This window comes from Eucyclogobius newberryi, unplaced genomic scaffold (genome assembly GCF_026437365.1).
Source record: "Eucyclogobius newberryi isolate DKJ021-1_F unplaced genomic scaffold, fEucNew1.0.hap1 SCAF_5, whole genome shotgun sequence".
NCBI classification, from domain to species: domain Eukaryota; kingdom Metazoa; phylum Chordata; class Actinopteri; order Gobiiformes; family Gobiidae; genus Eucyclogobius; species Eucyclogobius newberryi.
In genome coordinates, this window is record NW_027316167.1 from 22,476,577 (window position 1) to 22,490,249 (window position 13,673).

The window sequence follows — 13,673 nt, forward strand, 5'->3', positions numbered from 1 at the left end:
TTATTTATTATTTATTACATATTATTATATATTACATATTATTATATATTACATATTATTATATTATATTATTATCCTAAATGCCCACAACTCCCTGTGAAACCTTTGTTGTAAACACATTGCTAGTCCCGGTTGACAGGGGCACAAGGTGCTGGCTCCGCCCCCTGGCCCCTCCCTCAGTTGAGAGCCTGTCCACCTGTCCCAGGACAAGCTACAGACTACGCCCAGCCGGGGCAGGAGGCTGACAGTGGAGGAGCAGAAATGTGGTTGAACAGGTTTGATGAGAAGTGTTCGCTGTGACTGACAGACTGACAGGCCGGTTCAGAAGGAAGGACTTCAGCAATGACATATGTGTTGTTCTGAACTTTCAGCACAAGAGAGAGAGGCCGTGGACAGCAGCAGCAGCTCGTGGAAAAACAAAACGGAAATCCCCCTCGTCTTTGACTTGTGCAGTTTGGGGCCGATGACCACTCTGAAGGCTTGACTCAGGAAGGAGAGTGAGAGTGGGGAGAGGAAAGGGTGGGAGCCCCTGCCAGAGGAAGAGAAGTAAAGAGTGGACACAACAGGCGACATGCATCGCTACAGATCAGGACGAGCCGTTTCCAGCACCACCACAACTGAAGACTCTCCTGAGACAGAGGTAAGACGTCCTTCACAGAGACTCTCTTCCCCCCTCACTCAGACATGTTGTTATGTGTGGGGGGCTGACACTTTGTCTCTGCAGCACGGCTCGAGCTGTCATGTTTGAGCACAAATGTGTATATTTTGTATAGTGCAGTGTGTGTAGCAGACAAGGCCCACATTTGTTTGAACTGTCTGATAAAACAGTGTGGCCTTTATAGTCGCTCACGTTGTTTGTTGTTGAGGAAAGGCAAAGTGTGTCTGATACCAAACTTTTAACACAGCTTGTGAGCACAGATGTTACGTCAACATGTTTACATAATGTTTGTGTGAAGGTCTGTCTCAATAACTTACATTGTTATATTTGTTTTCCAGAGGAAGTTCAGGCGGCTCAGGTTAACCCTCCATGCAGGCGAGAATGGAAAAGATGCTGACCTGGTAAGCTTTTAAAACATGTTTCTCTTCATTATTGTTTTAAGTTGATACAGTCAATTAAGCCTGAAACAATTTAATTTGGGTTTCATGTGTTTTGTTTATGTGGTTTCACAATCCCTGATCTTTAACGTTAGACAAATAGACAAGATTTATGCCTTTATCATCTGGACAGGGTGTGCATGTGAGATAATGCATACACAGCTGCTTCTCATTGACTTCAAAGCTGCTCTCTCTCTTAGCTGTAAATATTCCCTGTATAATATCAACTGACTTCACTAGCTATAACATTGTCTGTACCTCCTGTCTGCATTATTTGTTTTAAAACCAGCAGGGCGACACCTTGGCAAACACTGATCAATGCCAGGTTATATTCTAAGTGCCAAATTCAACTCAGGAACATGTATAAATACTACACACTGTTTCTCACGATAGAACCGTGTGAAATTTGACTGCTGTGGGCTGCGCGTGTGTGTTTGCAGCGGGACCAAGCATCAATCCAAGAGTGTGTTATTGTTCAAAAAACTGCAGTGGTGTCTGGACCTTGCCCAAAGATCTATGCTGTTGAGTCTATTGATAGTGCTAATCACGATGAGGGTGTGACCAGGACAGTGCAGCGGCGGCAGGGACAATGTGGTCAACAGTTGGAGCCGCTCACGTGTGTTTGGTAGTGATGTCTTTCGTTGTGTGTTTTCCGTTGAGACCACAATGCGGCACATTCCACACCACAGGGCTGATCACTACTGTGTGTGGCAAGTACAGAGGGACACGATGAAATGCTCACGTCAGAACAGGATACAAATAATGTTTGCATTTACATAGACTCTCACTCAAACATATACAACGTTAACATGATTCTGCAATTGTACTGTTATAGGAAGTTGTCTAATCTGTAGTTGTGGAGTGCCTCAGAGCAAAGTGTTCAGGCATTTCTAAACTGTCCCGTCTGTATCCTGTTCATGAAGTATTCAGCTGCTCAGGCTCAGTGCAGGTGGGGCGTCCGGGACACTGCTCCTGTCACAAACAACATGCACTTCAAAACAACATGCACTTCAAAACAACATGCACTTCAAAACTTGTTTCACATTTGCATTTATGTTGGCTTCATTGCTTCACCTCCTTCTTTAAAGTAATTAAATCATGTTTTTCTCATTTTGTTTGGTAATTAAGTGTATTTACGAAGACACCGATCCATACATCCTCTAACATATAGTTTGTGTAGGGTTTTAAAGAACTAAGGTTGTTGTCCACAAAATTAAAGGGCGTGTCCTGCAACACGACACATGATGGCCAGGATCCAGTCGGCCCAGTTGAGAAGATGTTGAGATGTAATACATCTGCACCATGACACAGATGGCGCAGGACGCAGCAGCTCATCTTGTGTTTAATGTTTGTATAACTACAGCATTAGATTTCATCGTGAGGGAGAATGATTGAGGTCAATGAGCTACATGAGCTGCTTTTTCTTTTGCTCACTTCAAACATGCTTTCAATATTTTCTTAGAAGTAGACATTGTAGATCCAACCATGCGAGTGGGTCATGTGAGGGAGAAGGGAGTCAGGTATTTTAAAGGACTTGGACATATAATTATGTGATGGGGCCTCATCTTAACATAGTTTTATGTGCTGTCATAAAGCAGGTCAAACCTATGGTAAACAAGACAAACAAGAATAATAGAGCAGCTGTCTCATTTAAGATGAAGAAACAGAGTCCTGTCTCGTGTCTTAAATTATGTCTGCAGTTCACAGAAATGATTATGGAGACACCTAATTCTGCTCTAAAGTTTAAAGGAATTTGCGTCTGCCTGTAAGAAACCCTGTACCATTTCTCAACAGCATGCTCTGTGTAGAAATGTCAGGCACTACATTGTGCACAGACTACAGTGCTGTCTTTGTTAAGCTCTCCTCTCTCTTATCTGTGAGAGATGTGCAGAAAGACGCCTTCTTTTTCTGGCAAATGTTCCGAGTGAGGTTACAAGGTGACACTCTGGACCTTCAGAAGACTAGTAACATACTATAGACTCTATAGTATGTTACTACTATAGAGTCTATAGTAGTAACATACTATAGAGGGAACATTTACGGATCAACAATACTAATTTAACTTGGTAACTGGATGAATGTTGTTTTGTCATTGTTATTTCTGTATCTACAGTCTCAGCAAAACACAGATGCAAAGGAGACATGGAAGAAGAAGAATGGGTTGATCCATAGAGAGAGGCCGGCTGGCAGGGAGTCGCCTCAGCAGGTGAACATAACTGTACAAGTTATACATAGGTACACATGGGGGGATGTCAGTAAGATTACAGATAATAAGAAAGCCTATTAAGAACATAATCTACTTGCCATTCTTGGAAATATTATTTGTGCCTTGTCTCTGGTAAGTCATTGTGGAAACTGAAGGCTATCAAAAGTGTTAGGCTCAGTATTAACTTTGTTAGACTTTGGACATTTCAGTAAGAATGTTTAACTTTTATTGAAACTTAAGCTCTCTGTCCTGCAAACGCCTGATTAAAATATTTTAAGAGCATGATGTTATTTATTATATACCTGGATGAGAGAGAGCGAGACATACATTCATTTTCACTTGCTGTTTGGTTGTCAGATACACAATGTCAAGAAACGTTAGCCGCTCAGGTACTGGGTTGCAGAAACTTGACACCTTCGATTTACTGTGCATTTCCCCCCCGCTGTTCCCATCGTCGTGTTTCTCGAGCTCAGCAGAAGTGTCCAAAATAACAAATGCACATATGGCATGATTTACCGTGGTAAAATAATGACAAAACTTTTTGTCCCTTTAAAGTTTGTCCATACAGAAGGCAGACTCTTCTAGCGTTAGTGTTGTGTGCAGAAACTTGAGCACTGTGATCCTGTCTCCCTCAGCAGCTCACAGACGGAGCCAATGGGGTGCCCGAGTCCTCCCTTCAGCCTAATGGGCCCAAAGTGTATGGCGTAGTGCAGAGGACTGGCTCTGACCGCCAACAGGAAGTGATGGCGCGTGAGTGGAGCGTCAGTCACGTCCAGAATGAGATGAAATACATTCGAGAGGTGAGACAAACCTGGACATCTACAATGGCTGCATATGGGGTTACAGTGTTTTTATTGATCTGTTTGTCTGTGTGGTTTGTGTAGGTAAGAGATTCCCTGGAGAAGGTGAGAGAACGCATGTACAGCCAGTTTGGAGGGATGCAGCAGTCAATGCAGCAGCTTACTCAAGAAATGAAGGTACATTTGAAGAACTTTTTTAATCCTTAGGTCAATGTGTTATAACATAGAACTGAACGTTGTATTACAGAAATCCAACTCCCAAAGCAGACGTCTAGAGGCAGAGGTGAGGGTCAGGACCGAAGCCATGGACAGTTTTGACCAAATGAACAGCTCACTTATATCAGCCAACCTTGGCCTACAGGTACTACATCCTAATAACTTAAGTAAGTCATGTTTAAATAATGTCTTACGAGTGTGCTTGTGTTTAAGAAATCCCTGCTGGAAAACTGTCAACACAGGGTGGACGGGAGAGACGAAGTGAAAACATTGAGGAGCACTTATGAAAAAACTCAAGAAAAACTGCGGGACAAAGAAAAGGAGTTGGCCCAAGCGCAGGCCGAAAACCAGACGCTGAAGCTACAGGTGCTGAACACTCCACTGCAGATTGTAAAAAATACCCAGAACTGAAAGCTTGCAACTTTTCATGCTTATTACTAGTTCAATGCATATTAAACTAGTAATAAGTATATTCTGGAGTGTAACAAATGTTAATATCCAGAGGCAGAACGTACTCTCAACAAAAATTGCAACACTTTTGTTTTGCTCTAATTTTTCATCAGCTGAAATCTGTCTAACTGAGCAATTAATAGAGCAATTCATATTCATATTAATAATACATTTCCCCTCATGTGTTTGAGATGCTGATGAGATGGCTCTGAAATGTTTTGTTTTATTGAAAGGTTTGTGGGGTCATTAGGTGGTGTGGCCACCAAAATGGCCATTAAAGTTATTGGATATTGGCACAAACTGGAACACATTGCCCAGCCTAAGGCACAACTGTGCATTATTAGGTGGGATGGATTCATAATATTAATATCAATTACGCAATAAGACAGATTTTGAAAAATGTGTTAATATTATTTGCCAGAAATTACTCTTTTGTGTATATAGATAACATTTCATATCTTTGTGTTCAGCTTATGAAAAATGGGAACATTTATATTTTTGTTCAGTATATATTGTAATCAAGCCAAGCTTAATATCTCAACAATTTCCCACCTTGAAAACAATGGAACATTTTAGATTCAAGTTGGATTTTCAACCACCAGGCAGCACGTAGTATTAATCTTATGGCTTAAAGTCCTTTTACAACAATCACGTTTTAGGGGTTTGATAATGGCACCACTTTCTGAAGCTGATTTCACTTTTGTCTATTTGTGTTGACAGAGAAGACGTTGAACTTTGTGCCAGGTGTTGTTTCATGTGGGTAGGCTCAGTAATTACAGTGATACTAACCATAAACCAAGTCAAGAAATCTGCAATCTGACAGCTAGTGGACAGGTCAGAAATATGGGACTGAATTGGTCATGGTTAATATCTCAAATTAATATATGTAATAACTGGGTCTATCCACATGAAAAACAGCCTCAGTTTGGATATTTCTTTAAAAGATAGTAAATTTGCAGTGTTTGGCCCCTGCCCTCCAACTGAAATGATCAGTTTCAAGAATGTGAACACAATCTTTAGTATTAATATTCTTATTATGCATTATTGCTTTGATGCCTTCAGGTGGAGTCTTCGCAGGACGCAGGCACGCGGGCGCTGCATGAGCTTTCAGCCAAACTGCAGCGAGAGTATGAAGAAAAACTACTTCAGGAACAACGCAAACACAGGGAGGAGATTGAAAAGCTACAGGTCGGCATACTTCACCTGTTGTTCATGAACCAGAAAAGTACACAGTATTCGTCACGTAATGCCAATAGAAACAAACAAACTATCCTAAAAGGAAAGAAAAGGAATGCAAATCATGATTACAGTATATATGACAATAAGAATTTGCGTTGTTTGAAATTTCTGGGGTGGTTTCTGCTTACTTTTTTGTCTCTCTATTCAGTCACAACTTGATGAATACATTAGACGACTTGAGGAAGCAGAAAAAACCATCAAGAATGGAGAGGTCAAGATCGCAGAGAGAGACCAGCGGATCCTGGAAGTAGAGCGACTTCTCAGTTGTATGGGAAATGTAAGAATGACCACAAAAAAGCTCATGATAATGCAGACTAAACAGGGACTAAACAAAGACCAAGACTTACCTAGAGCCTTTTCTCAATTAAATAAATGTCTTTCTTCTTGCAGGAAAAAAGTCAACTCCAAAAGAAACTGCAGACATGTCAACAGCGCATTTCTATGTTGGAGTTGTCTGACACCACAGATTCAAACGTAGTCAGAAAGTATGTATTTCTACTTTATTTGAAAATGCGTACTATTTTACAACTCCTGACAATATTTATTTTTCTTGATTAGGTCCAAACAACTGGAGGGTGAAGCAAAGGACCTCAAAGACAGAATTAAACATTTAAATGACATGGTGTTTTGTCAGCAGAGGAAGGTTAAAGGGATGATAGAAGAGGTGACGTAATTGTAATTATTTATTGTATAATAGCAATAAATGTAGGTTTCTGTTGACAGATTAGACGTAGCTCAATAGATGAAGCATGAAGACCTTCGGACATGAAGTTGTTTGACAGTAAACAGTGTTGGGGTGGAGCTAGTTTCCGGTTTTGTGACTTAGACCTGAACTTGTCTTGAATTTCTTGTTTTAATTCCTGAGGTTTACGTCACATCAGTTTCTGTTTACATGATACAAACTGATATCTTGATTGCAGGTTGAATCACTAAGAGCTCAAGTGGCCCAAAAAGACATGTTCATCTCGGAGCTTCTGGACAGGATTGCCATCGTTGAATGCGAGGTAATGCCTGTTTATGGTGGATGTTGATAGTTTTTGGTTTAAGTTGGTGGTGTGCGGTGGTTATCTTTGCATGGCCACAGGTCACTGACTCCCTGGGCTGCTGTGCACTGTCCACTCTATGTGCCGCTGCCTGTCACTGTTACCGGTGGCCCGAGTGACACTCTAGGCTCCTTTGCATGGATCTGCGTTGATTGCTTGTGTCCTGTTTTCCTTTTCCTAGAATAATGAATTAGAAGACAAGCTCAAGTATTTTATGTCCACACAGAATAGGCCAAGAGAGGCTTTGGATACAAGAGATGTTGGAGTAGGCTGTGATCTGCTACCCGGGTAAGAAAAATGTTAACACTGCAGATTTGACAATAAAATGACACTTAAGTATGTGTGCACAATAGACGTGTAAAAAAACAACAACATGTATATATGTATAGAAGAGATTGTATGCTGATATGTGGCTGTACCTTTGCAGAGGTGACCAAAATAGACACAATGTTGACAGATTTCCTCCATTTCAACCGCCTCATCTTAATCACTCATCATTACCTTATCATCATCCATCACCTTTCAAACCGTCATCACCGAGTCAACCGCTTTCACCGATTCAGTCCATGTCTCCTCCGCCGTCTCCTCCATCGTCTCCTCCACTGTCTCTACTGTCTCCTCCACTGTCTCCTCCATGCCCTACGTCTCCTTACCAGCCTCTCTCTCCCACCCATTCCTCATCCCCTGTGTCATCTCAATCATCTACATCCTTTCTCCAGCCTGCATCTCTCTATCTAACCTCAACCTTACCCCAACCCAGGACGTTCAACTCCAAAAACCCTCCCCCTAGCCGCCTTGAAAGCAGTTTACTTAAGTACACTCCTGTCCAATACAGCCGCATGCTGGAGTCCCACACTTCAGGTCCCAGTGGGGCGTTGACATTCCCACTTTCGACCAGAGGGGACCGTCCCGTGAGCCCGAGACGATCTGATAGTGACGAGGTGGACTCCTCAAGTCGCCAGGAAACAGCATCTCGCTCACTGTCGCCCAGTAGACGTGGAGTTTATACGCCGTTTATGAAGCTAATGGAGATTACAGCAAAGATAAACATTGAGTGAAAGGCACTTTTGGACGTTTTCTCAGCCTGTTTGCACAAAGCACCAAAAAACTAAACTGTAACTAATATACACATATCTTGTAAATAATGTCTGGAGAATATATATCTGTTTACTTGATATCTATGTTCAAATGAAGCTATATTAATACAGATATATTGTATTCCTCAATATTTTTTACCTTCTCTGTACAAATTAAATCAGTATTTTTATTATTGACACACACACAAAAAGAAAATATTTGTATTTAAGATTGTGATATCATATTAAATATTCTATGTTGGTGGAGGAACATTCAGTAAATTAACATTAATGACAAAAAATACTGTCCTGAGTTACTGCCAACCCTGAGCCATTGGTGACCTACATATGACTGCACTGCCAGAACTGTTTTATAAAGACATTGCTTTTAAGTGCCTTTTTATCACAAAGGAGAAGGACTCGAGCCAAGCTTACATTTGAAAATAAAGATGATAAATATTTGTTTGTAGTAATTCTTATATAGGCTAAAGGGCTTACACATTGTTTACTTAATACCTAAGCTATGACATGCTCAAGTTAGTGCGTTAAATGCTCTGTCATCAAAACCTTCAAAATGTGCAACTGAAGATGCAACTGGAGGCAAATTGACCATTACATATTTTCAAAGATTAACTGGTAAGTTTTTAAAACAAATTTACAAGATACATTTTTTAAGACAAAGTATAATTTATGGGAAGGTATTACATATCTGTGGTTAAAATGTAGAAAAAGCTTCAGTTGTAGTCAACTCAGGAAAAACTCGGGTAGGGCCAACATTAAGATTGGAAGTATTTGCCAACCAACCAATGTCATACCTAAAAATCTGGATTTATCCATCAAAAGCTCATTAAATTAACAAATAATGTAAAGTACCATGTTAACTGTCTTTAATCTGTTTTTGGTATCATCTACATGTATTTGAGTGATTATAATTTGCCAAAACTCTTGATTTGTCATATTTTGTGATATTTTCATTAATCCTAGTTCTTCCATTGAAATTACATGACATAATCTGCCTCCTGTTCACTATAGGCCTTGTCAAAGTTTGGATTTTCACTTCGCGTTCCATTTATTCTCTTTGGGAATTAGCAGATTCTTGCTCAAATAAATGAAAAATAAAAAGGATGTGACAGCAGAGAGCAAGTATAATTACTGGCTGTCTGTTGGGACTTTTACATACAATATAAATATGTCACAGGAGGAAACATTTGTGTTTATAAAAGTACGGGTTTGTAAACAGGTTTGTTCAGTTTGTGGTGTTATTTTAACATTATTCATTCCTTTTGTAGCGTCCAGTCGAATTGAGAAGGCCAGAACTGATGGTTAAATGTCTTTTAATGATCCTTTCCGTGTCATTCAACCAATGTAAGAGCTAGACAGAATAAAATAAAAAGACAATTACATTTTGGACGTAAATCCCCGTATTTCTAACTCATTACATTGGTACTATAATTTCACAACATATACATCCATTAAACATTTCAAATATCCCATAAATACAATCGTTTTCCACTACAGACCTTGTTCCCCTGTCGACTGTAGCTAGATCCTTGAGTTTGTCCGTGTTTTGTCCGTTTTCCGTTGTTCAATTTACTTTTCGTCTTTTCCAGTGTGTCAAGTAGACTTCCGTTTTACCATCACTTCCGGTTACACAGGAAGTTACCAAAATAAAGCAAAACCTTACCATAAAACATAAATGTGTCATATTGACCTTTACACCTTTTATCGTATGTTAGCATTAGCTTGGAGACAAAACCACTTAGTATTTTAAACATAATATTTCCCCAAGTGAAGTATTTATATTGTAGTAACATGCTGCCTGTCATTATCCATTTATAACTCGCTCTCCACTTTGTTTTGATGAATTATTATGGATTTGTTTTAGCAAGACTCTGCTAATTCCCCCTTTCTGAATGAAGCAGGAAGGGGAGCTCCACATTTTTAAAGCAACCTGAAATAGCCGGTTGGTTTTGTGAAAAGGGCCTGTTGCCTACATTCTGGAATTTGGACTTTTTGTTTTCAAACCTTTAAGGAGTATTTAAAGTCTAGTCTACACTTACGTAAGTGAGGAGTGTCCATTAGAATATATTGCTTATTGGTTTATTTATGATCAATAATAACATTACACAGCGTAGCCTGATTCTACTATAGGGTCTCATCCAGCAGGGGGCGCTTAAGTACTGTCCACCTTAAATATGCAGAGCTGCACCACGCGTGGATAAACGCTAGGCGGCAGTGTCTGCAGCGGGCTCACTGTCTGCTCTCGTGAAGAAGGAAGGACCCAGTGTTTTGAGCACGTTTGGACTATGGTGGGGACATGGTGGAGGTTTGGCGCTTGTTTTGAGAGACAACTGGTCCAATACTACTTTCATCAGGCTCTAAACTTACATGTTTAGTGTGTCCGGTGTAACATAGGAGAAGATGACATTGAGGAAGTAGTTTCTCCTTGGTGAATGTCACTGTGTGTGTGAAAAGTGGAGACAAGCTAAGCTGTAGCTGTTTGTATCATGCAAGTATAATAAGATCCATAGTAGCAGATCAAAATGTCAGAGCGTCAGGGACAAGTGGGAGATCTGACAAAACAGAGAAAAGAAGACCTACAAGAGCTTCTTCTCCGGCAGGAAAAAATTCTCTCTAACAAGTAGGTCTATTATAACGTACTAAACGCACAGCATGCTAATTAGGGTGGGAAATCAGCTTTATTGAATCGTTGCTAAATGTGTTAAATTATTTTAACGTAATTATACATGCCTGTGCGTATCACTGGGATTTTAATAATGTTTGAAACTATATTTTGCAGAAAGTTTGTACAGACCCTTCCGGACAGAGGGGAGAAAATTATGGCGTTTGCAGTGAAAATACGTCAAGCACTTAAACATAATGAAGAAGCAGAAAGAAAACAAAGACTTGTTCTTGAAGCCAGGATAGAGTTTCAGTCCAAGTTTAAACAAGCCCTTGCTATGCAAGCATGGCCTGTGCAGAAAACATCCTCAGCAGGCGACTCAACACAAGTGCAGTGTTTTTCAGCATCTGGTAAATCTGCTTCATCTGAGATGATGAAGGATGAGACCAACCTAAATCAAGAGCACGCAGCAGAGACTGGACTTGTGGAGGCCATGGAGAGGGTCACACTTGCTAAAGGTTCAAGAGGAGACGACAAACAAACGGATAGTAGAGCAAGAGAGAATTATTTTGAAAAGACATCAGCAACGCCTCACTATTTAAGTGTTCTGGAAAAGTCTGAAAATTGTCCATCAACAAAGTTAAAATTTAAAACTAATCAGTGAGTGGTTTGTACGTGAGTGGTTTTTCTTATTCCCGCTTGTTGTGTAACACTTGTGTTTCTTTCTTCAGGCTGCCAAGCAAAGACAATAATTCTCCTTCAGGTTTATCATCTTCTGGTCCGTCCTCTGGGACGTCCTCTCCTCTCTCGACGCTGGCACGAAGGGAACGTGACAGGAAACACCTGGATGACATCACAGCTGCTAAACTACCTCCTCTGCACCACAGTCCTGCTCAGCTAATGTCACTGGAAGAATCTGCCTTCCTCCTCAAAGAACAGTTCAAGAAACAGGAGGTTCGTTCAAATTTTCATCTAGTTTGTCTTTATATATTCTCTGAATATGATTAATGGGCATAATTGAGAATTTGTTCAACCACACTTGAAATCAAATTATTTTTCTTAAGAAGCTGTAATGTGTAAACTGTACAGACTGTAATTTTTTTGTGGAAGGAGTATGACTTGTGCGATTGATGAAAATAAATGTTTTAAAACAAATGTTTTAATCACGAACTGGCGTGATGGGAGTGTGCAACACATCCATGAAGAGTAGCATCAGATAATGCAATCAAGAAAATCACATGCCGATGCATCTCCGCTGACCGAGAGCACACGGAACCACAAGAAATGAAAGCAAAATAATGATCACGTTTCTTGTTTATGTGTGAATGCTGCTCAGTGTCTGTATCAGCTTCAAGAAAGGTGCTCCAGAGAAGTGAAAGAAGCTGAAACATTCTCTAATTTCTTTATTAGAAAATTAATGGTGAAATAGGATAGCATATAGTTTATATTTTGAGCTGTTAATTCACTCTACCAGTGGTTCTCAACCTACATTTCTGGGAAATGTAGATTATTATTTGTTGGTCGACCAAACTATTTTATCGAGGTCTATATCTTCAAAATAAATCAAGCATTAGACATGAAGCTGCATCATTACTTTGAGCGTAGCCTACTTTTAGGTTTGAAGTTGCGAATGCCTAAGGTGGTTATTTTGAGGGTTGCGACTGAAAAGGTTTTCAACAGAGGACCTATATTACACACAGGAGCTAGACAGAAATGGGATTCTAGCGAAATGGCCGGAGCAGAACAGGATTTTGAGGATGGGATTGGGATTTTTTTTTTAATTCTCTCCATGTCTAGTAAAAATATGTGCTCCAAAAATTGTACCAACTACTTTGAGTCTGTAGAGGGCAGTGTTTGTTATGTATTCAACTGACAGGGTCTTGGGAACTGAGCTAATGTATCACTTTGAAAGTTTCTTTTTAAAATGCTCTATAATGTTTTCTGCTAACAAGTCTATTCATGTCAGCTGTCTCGTTTTAATTTCAGGAGCTACAGGCCAAGCTGGCAGCCCAGAAGCTGTCTGAGGGATTGAAGATCTCTATGGGGAGCTACACTCCTGACATTGGCCCCATAGCAGCCTACAGAGAGGTTCACGATGAAGGAGCCCAGCTCTCCTCTGAGGAGGACTGATCCTGGGAGCTCAGAGCTGGGGAAACCAGTCTGACCTTGGCCTCGAGATAAACAGGCTTTGGACCTCGCAATCAAAACCCATCAAACTGGATTTCCATTCCAAGGACAATCAACTCTCAAAGAGGAAAAGAGTCTTTGCCTGGTGTGAAGGAGGCTGAATAGCAAGTTAAAAAAGTAGCTTAGTTAACTGTCAGTCAGCCCACTAGAGGCTGTTGTTTCTGTTCTGAGGACGTATAATACCTGCTGCCCGAGTGAGGCCCACATGCTACATTTAATCAGAGGAATATTTCTCATCATTAAACAGAGGCATTGGCTTTCTGAGCCTCACTGTGTTTTACGTGCGTTAGCTCGTTGGGCTGCGTTACAATATCTGGAGAGATCCTTGACTTTAGTGGTGCATGGCCAGTGTCAAGGAGCCGTTTACAATTGTCAATTCAGCCCTCTGTCAGAATTCTTATTCTTATTTTCACTCTATTTATCAGCCATGACGTTGCACAAATTATGAGATATTTATATTTTAAATAAATTGAACTTCGAAGTGAGAGTGAGTTTATTCCAATTAACTGTTTTCTACACTGCCTTTCGCTTCAAGAAACGGTAAATGTTTGATTTGTAGAATAAAAAAACAACTAAAGGCATAAATTATCTGGTTTTATGAAGCGTGCATTGCTATCAGTTACAGGTGAGATGGTCAGCTGAGCAAACTATTTGTAAAAAATGATCTTGTGAGATGTTATCGCACCGGAGCCTCTGACACTTGATAAGATTAATGTCTAGGTAGTGAAATATTGAAGC

The 13,673-nt window shown here is 40.2% G+C and overlaps 2 protein-coding genes across 6 annotated transcripts; both read left to right on the forward strand.

Annotated features, from left to right (window-relative positions):
- Nucleotides 1-243: 243 nt before the first annotated feature.
- On the forward strand, nt 244-8,585 carry myzap (myocardial zonula adherens protein). Of its 5 annotated transcripts, none has more exons than XM_072464596.1 (14): nt 244-640; nt 997-1,059; nt 3,209-3,301; nt 3,937-4,101; nt 4,186-4,278; nt 4,349-4,462; nt 4,531-4,683; nt 5,830-5,955; nt 6,155-6,283; nt 6,397-6,491; nt 6,565-6,670; nt 6,927-7,010; nt 7,276-7,337; nt 7,477-8,585. In XM_072464596.1, exons 1-14 carry the CDS (start codon nt 572-574, stop codon nt 8,105-8,107), a joined length of 1,983 nt encoding a protein of 660 aa, XP_072320697.1. In that variant the 5' UTR covers nt 244-571; the 3' UTR covers nt 8,108-8,585. The 5 variants fall into 5 exon arrangements, with proteins under 5 accessions (XP_072320697.1, XP_072320699.1, XP_072320698.1 ...); XM_072464598.1 differs by having other exon boundaries at nt 7,885-8,585; XM_072464597.1 differs by having other exon boundaries at nt 245-640; nt 7,231-7,337; nt 7,885-8,585.
- Nucleotides 8,586-10,341: 1,756 nt separating this feature from the next.
- polr2m (RNA polymerase II subunit M) lies at nt 10,342-13,420 on the forward strand. Its single transcript, XM_072464599.1, has 4 exons — nt 10,342-10,766; nt 10,926-11,408; nt 11,480-11,702; nt 12,735-13,420. Exons 1-4 carry the CDS (start codon nt 10,669-10,671, stop codon nt 12,876-12,878), a joined length of 948 nt encoding a protein of 315 aa, XP_072320700.1. The 5' UTR covers nt 10,342-10,668; the 3' UTR covers nt 12,879-13,420.
- Nucleotides 13,421-13,673: the final 253 nt, after the last annotated feature.

Bases quoted from the DNA above. Each gene is read 5' to 3' on its own strand.
- myzap (XM_072464594.1), top strand. From the start codon at position 572: ATGCATCGCTACAGATCAGGACGAGCCGTTTCCAGCACCACCACAACT. The intron at 6,671-6,926 runs GTGACGTAATTG...TCTTGATTGCAG, and splicing joins TTAAAGGGATGATAGAAGAG to GTTGAATCACTAAGAGCTCA. The intron at 7,011-7,230 runs GTAATGCCTGTT...TCCTTTTCCTAG, and splicing joins TTGCCATCGTTGAATGCGAG to AATAATGAATTAGAAGACAA.
- polr2m (XM_072464599.1), top strand. From the start codon at position 10,669: ATGTCAGAGCGTCAGGGACAAGTGGGAGATCTGACAAAACAGAGAAAA. The intron at 10,767-10,925 runs GTAGGTCTATTA...TATATTTTGCAG, and splicing joins GAAAAAATTCTCTCTAACAA to AAAGTTTGTACAGACCCTTC. The intron at 11,703-12,734 runs GTTCGTTCAAAT...TTTTAATTTCAG, and splicing joins AACAGTTCAAGAAACAGGAG to GAGCTACAGGCCAAGCTGGC.